The 11208-nt window shown below is 48.5% G+C and overlaps 1 protein-coding gene across 2 annotated transcripts; it reads left to right on the top strand.

Moving 5' to 3' along the window:
* Positions 1 to 2128: 2128 nt before the first annotated feature.
* Positions 2129 to 10731, top strand: BAG2 (BAG cochaperone 2). Of its 2 annotated transcripts, none has more exons than XM_052781846.1 (3): positions 2129 to 2470; positions 8810 to 8919; positions 9870 to 10731. In XM_052781846.1, exons 1-3 carry the CDS (start codon positions 2304 to 2306, stop codon positions 10268 to 10270), a joined length of 678 nt encoding a protein of 225 aa, XP_052637806.1. In that variant the 5' UTR covers positions 2129 to 2303; the 3' UTR covers positions 10271 to 10731. The 2 variants fall into 2 exon arrangements, with proteins under 2 accessions (XP_052637806.1, XP_052637807.1); XM_052781847.1 differs by lacking the exon at positions 2129 to 2470 and adding an exon at positions 2701 to 2837.
* Positions 10732 to 11208: the final 477 nt, after the last annotated feature.

The raw sequence follows: 11208 nt of genomic DNA, 5'->3' as shown, positions 1-11208 counted from the left end.
CCCAATTCCTGCCTTTTGCGTCTGCAGACTTCCAATTCAGCTGCGAGTCCTTTCACTTCCTCCAGAGACAGACTCCTAACTTTCGAGCCCAGCCATCTATTATTTTGGAAAAGTGGTGTTAACTGCCCCTTTACGTACCTCGGCAAGAAACAGAGGGAGGGGACAGCGGGCAGTCTACCCCTCTAGAGAGCAGGAAAAGCAGTTTTCATGGTCCTTCCAAATTTCTAAATGGGAAAATATCCTGGGTTGCACAGGCAGTGATGTCGCGGCTTGTCTCGGAAGACCATTTTTGCTTTTAAACCTGCGTTTTGGTTCCATGGTTTGTGCTAGTCTCACTTCTAAGGTAAAATGCTATTTTGCTGTTAAAGCGGGTAAGTCATACGTGATACGTTTGGACACAACTAAAGTTTCCGTGTTTCATTGCAGCTTCTACCTGCATGGAATTAAACCCCTGTGCCAGGAAAAAAAATGTTCATAGCTGTTCAGCTATTTTGATTTCTGCTTTTTAAACCCAATCTAATTGATACTTAATAAATTGGCATGGGAAGAGTAGAAGGATCCTAGGGAAAAAAATGGTTGCAAACTGTGTGTCATGACTACAAATGTTTTCTGTTTGGGGTGGGAAGCGGTTTTTAATTATCTTCTACAAAGACTGTAGAGAGATGGGTGGAACAATTGTTCAAATGAAGTTATTTCCATGAGCTCACAGGCAATGAGCCTTACTTATCCAACTACCTAAAACAAAGAAAACTCAAGCAATTAATTTAACGAGAGCGCTTGGGACATGTTATCATTCTGAATGGACGAGCCTGAGAAAACAGCTATTTGAATCACAGCGGGATAAGCGTACAAAACAGTATCCCTGTGCAACAAAATCCCTCTTAGCTGAGTGCCAGAAATTGGTCTGTGAGAGCTGTGGGGTATTTGCCCAAACCTGGACTTTTGGGATAAGCAAATTCCTTTTTAAATACTCACCACAGTGGCAAGTAAAGCCTGTGTGTGACTTGAATTGCTGGAACCAACGCTCCCAGCAGGAACCTGAAGTACAAGAGATTCTGTGCAAGTTGTTTACTAAGTTGGTACGGTGGGCGCTTGCGAGAGAGAAGGTAGCGTTTTGTGCTGTCAAGTTAAATACGATCTCAGAACAAATCATTAGTGATGTAGATCCACTACCTTGGCTACCGTGAAATAGATGTATTTTTTCTTTCTGGCACAGAAAGGGAACATTAAACACTTTTCTTTCCAGTAAGCCTTTTCATATCAACTTGGACAACACCGGCTGGTGGAACGGCTTCTTTTCTGCAGGTAGTCAGGGGCCTCTTACAGTTGGCACCAGAAAGGCGTGCTATAAGTGGCAGTATCTCAAGTATCTTGTTTTTCGGAATGCTGTTCAGGTTCTGCTTACAGTAAGGGCTGTCTCTGGTTTACTTTTCTCCAACTTTTCTCTCCCCTCAAATGGGCTTCTGGAATTTTAAAGCATTTCTCATTTTCCCCCTCCCATTTCTTGCATTTTCAGATGCTTCAGCTTTGTAGCTCGCTTTTTGAATAGCTTTCGATATGGTTAGCCGGGGTTTTCTCGTTTCCTGTAAGGAAAGAGCAAACCAAGGAACCAACCCTACAGAACAGTTCTGCAAGGCCAATCCTCGGACTGACAGCTACCCTCTCGGACGAAGTCAATACCGATCCTGCAAACCTCACGATTCCTCCCTTCGCTTCTGGTTCACGCTGCTTCGGTCGCGACGGGGAGCGGGGACAGAAGCGGGGGCGGCCCGGGGGCTCCCTGGGCCCCGGAGAGCCCTCGGGGATGAGCAGAGCCCCGCGTGGGGCTGCGCGGTGGCCGGGCGCCGCTGTCAGGCTCCCGCGTGGGACAGGACGGAGGGTGACGCGGGGGTGTGGGCAACAGGAGGGAACGCTTGTCGCCCCCGCGGGCGACCCGCCCGTCCCGCCGGCCCGCTGAGGAGCTCGGCCTGCCGCGATCGGCGCTTCCGCTGCCAGGGAAGCGCTGCGCGTCCCGCCGGCGGGGCTGCCCCGCGCAGCCGCCCCGCAGCCGCCGGGGGCGGGGGGGCGGCCCGCCCCGGCTCGGCTCGGCTCGGCTCGGCTCGGCGGCCCGCCGCCCTGCGTGAGGCGGCGCCCGCGGGGCCGCGGCCCGGCGCGGAGGCGGGGTGGCCGCGGGGGCAGGCGGCGGGGCGGGCTCCTTCTTTGGCCATGAGCGAGGTGCCGGCATTCGGCCGCCGCCGCCGCCTGCGGGACGCAGGGAGGGAGCGGCCGCAGCGAGGATCCGCCGCCGGCAACGGGCGGGTGCTATGGCCCAGGCCAGGATCAGCGCCAAGGCCAGCGAGGGGGCGCAGCAGCAGCCGCAGCCGCAGCCGCAGCAGTCCGGCGGGCAGCTCCGAGGCCGCTTCTACCGCTCCACCTCCATGGCGGACCGCTCCAGCCGCCTGCTCGAGAACCTGGACCAGCTGGAGCTCAGGTGGGGCCCCGGCGGGCGGCGGCACCGCGCACCGCTGCGGCCGGGGAGGGCCGGGCCGGGGCCGGGCGGGCGGAGGGGAGGGGGCCGCGGCCGGGCGCTGCGGGGACCGGGCAGCCGCCTGCCGCCCCCCCCCCCCCCTCCCCGAGCCCGTGGCTCCTGGCAGCGGCCCGGCGGCGGGCGCGGGGCCTTGCCCCGGGCGGAGGGGAGGGGAAGGGCGCGGGGGGGGCGGGGGGCTTCCTGAGGTGGGCGAGGGAAGAAGGATCCCCCTTCACCGGGGTCGGGGAGCGAGCTTGAAAATGGCAGCTGCTGCTCTCAGGTGGAGCAGCCTGGCCTGGAAGTACACGAAGGTAGGAGGGCGTGTGGGAAGGTATGAAAACAGGCGTTTTTCGGAGAAAGTGCAAACGGCTTTCCCGGGTTTGTGACCCTTCACGGTGTGGGGAGTCGTCAGGACGCGGGGGCTGGCGGGGCGGCAGTGGCACGGCGGGTGCAGGCCCCGCGGCGGGTCGTGTCCGTCGTCCCACTCCGCAGCCCGACAGCCGCATCCCGCACCTGTCGGGCAGGTGTTTTATGAGAGGATGCCGGGAAGCCGAGGACAAAGCGTGGTGTCCTTCGGGCTCTCGGAGCAGGCCTTTAAGCCGCAGGGCTGCACACCGGCGTGCGAGGCTTCGCGTCCCCCCCAAACCTCCGTTTGTGCTTACTGGTTCAGCTGTCGATGTTCTTGTTGCCCGTGTTTCCGTCCACCTTCTCTCTGAAGTGTAGTAAATCACGTAAGTGTAACGTGAATAGCATTGCATTCTGCGGCTTAGGTGTATTTTTCCAAAGTAATTGCAAATGCAATGCATATTTCATCATTGCGCCAAGACGTGTCCTGTCTCCTCCTGCTACTTGACTTTCCCCGAATAATCCCATTTGATTTTTTTTTTCCCAGTTCGGCTGCATGAGAGACAATTCCTTGCCTTTAATCATCTTCCTCGTCCTCTCAGCTCTGCCTAATTACACAGTGTTCTTTCTGAGTGGATGCGCAGGTTGCCACGGGTGTACCACTGATTCACCTCCTGCCAGGACTGTTTCAACAGGCCCTTTCCTTCATTACAGCTGCATATTGATCAGCGGCTTTCACAGAACCACCCAGCAGGTTTCTAGGACTTTCCTGTAATTAAAAGAGCTGTGTGGGATACAGGAGTTGCGTTTTCCCCTTTCTGCCTGCATTACTTTGCATTATTCAGGAGTGGACTTTATGTGCTACTATATTAGCCTTTCACTTAGCTTGATTAAATCTCCTTGAAGTCCTTTGCAGACTTCTCTGAATTTGACTAAACAAAATCGCTGTCTGCAAACAAGTCTCGCTGCTCACCTCCAGGTCTAGCGTGTGAATATATAATCACAAAATGAGCATCAAGAGTATGCAAAAAGGTGTTCTAAATTTGCTGAGCAACTCTGAAACAAAGCAGACAGTTTGGTTAACCAGAAATTAAGCCCCAAATTAAACTTCCCAGTTTGCTGTGGGTCTTTCAAACAGGCATAGTTCTAAATGCGGAACAGTTACGAAAAAAGAGTCAAACTACTTCAATTAAAGTCACTCAAGTCTTATTTTTTTTCCACACACAACTAAACAGTATGCCTCATTTCAAAGTTATTTGAATGACAGGAGAGGAAGAGCTTCCACACTTCTTCCTTCTGCAGCCAGTTTAGTTTAGCTATAGACCCTCGAGACGTTGCTTGTAAATATAATAAGTGAAAATTTGTCAAAGTGAACTACAGCCTTTAATTAAACTCCTCGACAATCCTCCGTTCTCAAGTTGCTTAAGGTTGCCCGAACCCCGTGGCAACTCTCATCCCATCGGAAATGCTCTGGTTTGAGCAGCTTTCCCTCTTCTCCCTTCCCTTCCATCGTGAGAGCTGCTTTTCCGACAGTAATGGGGTATTTTTGTACTTCCCTGCTAGGTGTTTGTGGAGGGGCTTTCTTCTGTAGGGAAAGGGAGGGGGAAAGGGGGAGTAATTTGGCTGCCAGGGAGCAAGCCCCCCGGCAGGGGTGGCAAGGGGGGCGGGTGGCACGTTTGTCCCTTGTAAGGACTTGGACCTTTGTGTTGCCCTGGCTGCCAGTGACTGCCAAGTCATCTCAGGAGCAGCTGGAAGCGGGACCAGAGTCTCTGTTTATGAGTCACTGTGTTCTGGTGGTTGTGTTAAGTGAACATGCAGTCCTAGGTGTAATGATACATGAGATATGTCAGACTCTTGGGCGTTGTGGGTTTTTTTGTAATCTTAATTTTTTGTACTTTTTTTTCCTGTTCTCCTTTGGAACCACCATATTACCCCACCATTCATTTCTGTGTTCATTGGACTGCTCACCTGAGAATGGAAACTCAGTTTAAGCAGCTGAGGATGCTGGGGCGACCCCCCCTGCTCTGTCTCTGTCCAGTGTGCTCAGCTCTCTTCCAGGAAAAAAGCTGCACTGTCTTCAGACATTTCCGATTTCCTTTGAAAACTTCTCTGCACCTCCAGCGCGCAAGCTTTAATAGGGAGCTATTTAAGTCAGTCAGTAGTTTAAAGGACAGAGTTTTTGCAGCTGTCGTAAGAAAGTGGGTATCCAGTTTCTCATCTGGAAACAAAAGCGCAGGCTGGTCCACCTGTTCCTCAGGGGAATGCTCTGCTCATGTAGATGGTATGTAGGAAAGAAAGGCCCTGCGTGGCTAATCGCTCTTGGACAGGGGAGAATCAGAAGTAAGGAATGTTTTTTTAAGTCTTAGGTAATGGATGGAATATTTAGTTGCTGTTCAAAGCAAAATACACTCCAACTACAGATACGATTGGATGTTTTTATCTGGTAGAAAAAGACTGTACTGCTGTATCGAGATAATTGACAGCTGGGCATAAATATGAATATATTCTGCTCTCTTTTATTTGCCTTCTGTTCTTTGGTTGGTTGGTTTTTTGAGACTTGGACTGTGTTTCCACCCCTTTTCCACAGCAGTCACCTCTGCTAGAGGTTTATCTCTTCCAATCTTTTTTTTTTTTTTGTCCCCCACCCCAACAAACTAAAGATTTACACAAACCTAAGTTAAAGCACATTTTGGGAAGGAAGTTACGAGAGCTGACCGCGAGGTGTGGACCTGACGCTCTTGCAGCGAGTAAGGAGGGACAGGGATGCTGTCCCTGCCGGGGCCGGGGTCTCTCCAGGGCTGTGGCCTGGGGGCCGGGAGCAGCCGGCGGCACCCACTCCAGTGTGGGGGCAGGCGGCCGGGGGCCTCGGTACAAGCTGGGGCGGCCAAATAGGGCGAGGCGGTGGGAGGTGTCTCACCTGGATGAAGCCCCCCAGCATCTTCTCCGGAGCACTTACCTGTTTTCCTGAGGCCGGTGTGAGTGGTTTCCTTGGTTTTTTGCTCTTTTCCCCCTAGAGACCTGTTCTGAAATGATCCTATACCGTTGTTTTGACCGCCGTGAAGTCCAGGTCCCTAGCAGCGACAGCTGGCCGTCGCCTCTGCTCCTGTGCCTGGCCTTTCTCGGGCCATTTCCCCCATCTTCTGTTCGAGCGTCTCACTCCCGCTACCTGCCCGGCTGGCTGCTCAGATGCTGCCCTTGCTGCCAATATGCTGTGTTACCACACCGTGCCTCCGCCCTGCCTTCAAGAGGTCTCCGAAACGCGAGGAGTTTGTTTTTTAGGCTTATTTAGTCCCATCACGCTGCTAATAATTGGTCAAGATGGAAGTTTTCAGAAGGGATAGCAGAGGGGTGGGGGAGCCCTGGACGTGCTGCTTTCCTGTCCCTTTGCCCTGGTGGCAGGAGCTGCTGTGCCTCCTTCCCCTGCCGTTACGTGGCGCCAGGGTAGGCGATCATTTTGACTGCCGTTTATGGAAGCAAATACACTAAAATTAAAATCCCGGTGGATTTTAGTTGTGTGGCACTCTCTATTGCAGTTGAAAAAGTGGTTAAAATAATTCCCAAGAAGCAATTATTGCAAATAAAATAGTTCTCAAGATTTGGTTATATGACTTTCTGTAAAATAATGTCAATTGAGGCTCTTAATTGGTAAATTATGGGAGGGCTTGTGCAGTATACAATCATTAATTCTCATCATTTGGCTTTTAGGTCCTACCTTGCATGCCAGTAGCTGGCTTTTGGAAGCAGTGATGTTTTAGGCACTCTCTTTAGAATCATACCAATTCAGGATGCATCTCTGCAATGCAGTTTTTCCACATTCTTCATAGGACCCAGCAAAGCCTGTGGAAATCACGGATTGATCCATCTGCTGAAGGCAGACCGTTAGTTTTTAAGTCAGTACAATGATATAACAAATCCAATTTAAAAACACTATTAAAATTGAAATTCTCTACTTCCAAATTTTAATTTTAAGCTTTCCAGTGACCATAATGCATTTTTTAAATTGTGGAAATACTAGTTTTTTAAAAAGGCACGGTGAGGCATTTATGAAAATATTGCTAGACTTCCTAAATTATAAAGTGCAGACATCTGAAGTATGAAATGACTCCACCTGCCTCATTGCTCTTACTAACCCGTCCAAAATAATAATTAAAAGTATTTGCTCTCGGCAAGAATTTGCATTGCATTAACTTTTCTCACTCCTCCTCAGAATGAACATTAAAGGCAAGGCTCGAAGCTTGTGCTTTCACTGACTAGATTAGGCTAAATATTTTGTAAAACAGAACCATTTTGTGAGCAGGCTGCATGTGAAGTGACTATTTATATCCTCAAATGCTCCTGTTCTGCCTTCTTTCACCCTCCTTTCTTCTCCTGCCGTTTTTTCGAAGTTACCTGCCCTCAGCCAGCCTTTGAGGAGGGAGCAGCAGCTCCCTGCCTATGTCAAGAGATAAGCCCTCGTCTGCAGAAGCAGCAGTGAGCCACCGCCGTCTCAGGGCTGCGTCCAGTAATGTTGAAGAGCACAGAGCATCCAAGAGACTTAACAGTGTTTTGGTTTGTTTCCCCTTTTCTGCCCAGGTTTAAGAAACATTTCAGGATAGATGGATTCCCGTGCTGCTTACAGCAGCTAGACCTCCTGAGCTGCACATTGAAAGCATCTGAAACCGTCAGCCAGGTTCATGTGATAAACTGCTTTTCTGTGGGGTCTGGGAATGCAGAGTTGACGCTTTTTGATGCAACTCTTGCAGCCGGTTGCAACTTGGCAAGTCCTCTGTGAGCCCCTACCCTCAATCCTCCAGGGCAAAGCCAAGGGAGGGGGATGTTTCCCTCTTGTCCCTGGTCTCCAAAGTAGGCAGTTCCCAGATGTGCTTTTCCGTATTACTTGGCTGAATGCAAAAGCCCCCTCCTTAAAACCATGGCGGGGAATAGAATGTGAATTAAGGAACTGGACTCATATTTCTAGTACGGCATTTTCACATTGCCCTTAGCCAGATGGGTCTGTACCTTATGCCGTGAGGAGGAGGGCAGACAATGACTGTGGGCACACAACCATGCAGCTTACCGAGACTGAACAGTTATCAGGCAGAGCAGTTTCCGATGGGCTTTCCCCTCGCCCTCACCACATCACGTGTGAGTTTCAGCATAGTCAACAGGACCGGAGTAGGCATCCTGCATCAGCAGGAACCGAGTTCCATGCTTCCCTGCAAGCCCAGAAACAGGAGCTGCTCCCACAGGAGATTCTGCCCCGCGTGAATCACGGCGAGCATTGCTCCATGGAAAACACCAGTGACTGGGGGCAGGTGGTCCAGCATCTTCTCCCAGCGACCAAGGCACGCCACTTGGCAGGGATGCCCTTGTCATGTTAATAAGTGTGAGCTTTGTCCCTCTCGTCCATCTTTCTCCCTCGTGAAAGGGCTCGTTCAGCTATAAGGCGGCATTTGAGTTTTCTGGAGCGTTTGTTGCTTTGTAGGTGGGTCGCAGCGGTTCTGTGCTGCTGGCCCGGGGGGCCAGGCCCCCTCGCTGCCTCCATCCCTGCAGCTGCAACCTTCATCCCCAAGTCCCCTGATGGGAACTCCATCTGTTTCTCTTCTAGTTAAGGAGCTGATAATTGCTAGTTAGCTATGGGACTTCCACTACAGAGCTGTAGTACCATCAGGTTTTGGATATCCAGACTAACCGCGGAGTAGGATAGAACAGCACTGTCAGTATAAACCTGATGAAATTACTGTTGTTTGGGGTTTTTTTCTTCCCCCATGTGTTTGTTTTTTAAAATTATATTGAGTCTTGAAAAGCGAAGTTAAGATACGGGAGAAGGTCATGAAATCAGACTCTGGCTCATGGATAATTAAGAACTGACCGTACTTCTTAAGCTGAAGTTTAAAAAAAAAAAACAGTTCTTGGCAGCTATATAGGTGAACAGCTATTTTATTATTTAAACATTTTGTTTGGTTTAACCATGTTTAGGGTAGAGGCTTTCCGTGACGCAGCATCTGCTATGGAACAGGAGAAAGAAATCCTGCTAGAAATGATCCACAATATACAGAACAGCCAGGATATGAGGCACATCAGTGAAGGTGAGAAGCTGCTTTGCCATACCCCCCAAACTCACCCAAAGTCGAAACAGCCCGCGCCTTAGGGAGCAGCTCTCTTTGATTGCTTGCTGCTGGTAAAGGTACGGGCATTGGAGGCAGCTAAGGTTATTGAAGGTACATGAAAGCCCATACTCAGTTCACTGATTTATTTTCAAAATCAGGGTTAATGTAGCTCAGCTGAGGGAGAGAAGTTCATGATAATGATGATGAATAAATATAGTTGAAAAACCAGCATTTTAATGGCTTTGACTACTGGACAGGCACAAATGCTACAAAGTGTACAGCCTGCAAGAATCTGATGATTAAGGTTGTTGCTGTGGTTGTGTGACATACAGCTTTAAATATATCCCCTAAATCTGTATGTTTTATATTAGGTGCTTTACATTACATTGCTGGTTTATTGGCTCTTCAAGAGTCTACATGTCAAGTATATTGTGTCCATATTTTAGGAAAGAAGTCTTCAGAAGACAGAAAACCATTTTTTTTCATGGCCCCTAATTGTGTCTGGTAGTCAGAAATCAGTTTTTATGGCCTTCTGGGGTACTGTCTAAATCCCTTCCTCACAGTGCCACAGAAGGTCCTTAATATGCTAGTTCTGTTAATGAATAATGTTTCCTGATAATACCGTATGCTTTGCTTTAAGGTGACACGGCAAGCATTGTGTCAGCAGCAGAAGAGCATTGCTTAGTTAGAGCAGAGCTTAATGCCTCATTTCAAATCAGAAGCCACTAGCTTCTGTGAAATAAGCAGGACTTACTTAGGCAAATGCAAAAAACTCATTTCTGGCCCCTGGAAATCTTGTTGATTGTCTGTTGCTTAAAAAACCAACCTTGTTTATTGCAAAGCTGTAGCAGTTTGATTGTCTCAATGATGTGATTTGCACAGGAAAGTATTTGCCTGTAATCTAGAATACTTTCTTGTTTTCAATTTAGGTGAGAGAGAAGAACTTAATTTGACTGCTAATCGTCTGATGGGCCGCACCCTCACTGTGGAGGTTTCTGTAGAAACCATCCGAAATGCCCAGCAGCAGGAATCCCTGCTGCATGCCACGAAGATGATTGATGAAATCGTCAATAAACTTCTAGATGATTTGGAAGACGCAAAAATCCGCTTAATGTCACTTTACGGTGCGTGCACATCTGATGTGCCAGCGGGACCCATCGATCAGAAATTTCAGTCTGTCGTAATTGGATGTGCCATTGAGGATCAGAAGAAAATCAAAAGGCGGCTAGAGACTGTGCTCAGAAACTTAGAGAATTCGGAAAAGTCAATCACGTTGTTGGAGCATCAGAAGACATCTGTTCGACAATCTTGCAACAGCAAACAGGATTAAACTATGCTCCTGGCTACTTCTGGCACATCGCAGGATGAGCAATCTCCATAAAAAGCACACAGAAGCTAAGAAAAAAATTCTCTGTACAAGCACACACGTATATACGCATGCACATGCACCAAAGTACCTTTGATTGCGAGGAGTGAGCATTTAATGGGTTTTGGTAGCATTGGCATTTTCTTTTGGCAATAAAGGATGCTATCAGTTCTCCTGTAGAGTCGATACTGCTCTATTGCAAATTGTAATTGTGCTTCTGCTGAACTGTCAGAAACCATCAAAATCTAGCCTTTCCTCCATTCTCCTGTTTTTCTTTTTTTAAAACTAAAGCTGTTTTGTCATATTGTGAGATATCAGCTTTTCTCTGCTGTATACATAGTGTATGAACCAGACTTTTGGGGACAAAAGACAAATCATGGCAATAAAAGACATTAATAAACTGTATATGGTATTTTCATAAACAACACACTGTCCTACTCATTACCATTTATAATTTGAATGATTTGGCACTAATTGTAAGTAGATCACAATAGTTTCCAGAGACAGCGAGCTACCTCCAGTTTGTAACCGAGGACGTGAAAAGCAACACATCCACCCAAAGATCACAACTAAGCATCTATGAGGTTGCCGTCACTGCATTTTATTCACAGAAATGGCACTTCAGGTGCTTTCAGAACAAAGTTTCAGCTTTGAGACTGTTAAAAGTTCCTAAGAATTTGGTGAGCTTAACGCAGTAACTCCACTTCAAAAATAACTGGTTTATTTTTGTATGTTTTAGATCCTTGTGAACTTAAAACAAGCACAGTAAATCTTCTGGCTATTTAACAGCATTAAACCCCATGACAATAATATATGGCACAAGTTGTTCTCAGAACTCATGCTGTGAAATAGTTAAGTTGAACATGGCTTATTAATGCTTAGAATATTCCTTCAATCATTGA

This window comes from Harpia harpyja, chromosome 3 (assembly GCF_026419915.1).
Source record: "Harpia harpyja isolate bHarHar1 chromosome 3, bHarHar1 primary haplotype, whole genome shotgun sequence".
NCBI classification, from domain to species: Eukaryota; Metazoa; Chordata; class Aves; order Accipitriformes; family Accipitridae; genus Harpia; species Harpia harpyja.
This window is presented reverse-complemented; position numbering and strand designations above follow the sequence as displayed.

Excerpts from the sequence above, each read along its gene's own strand:
- BAG2 (XM_052781846.1), top strand. The coding sequence starts at position 2,304 with ATGGCCCAGGCCAGGATCAGCGCCAAGGCCAGCGAGGGGGCGCAGCAG. Across the intron at positions 2,471-8,809 it reads CTGGACCAGCTGGAGCTCAG|GGTAGAGGCTTTCCGTGACG; the intron begins GTGGGGCCCCGG and ends AACCATGTTTAG. Across the intron at positions 8,920-9,869 it reads TATGAGGCACATCAGTGAAG|GTGAGAGAGAAGAACTTAAT; the intron begins GTGAGAAGCTGC and ends TTTTCAATTTAG.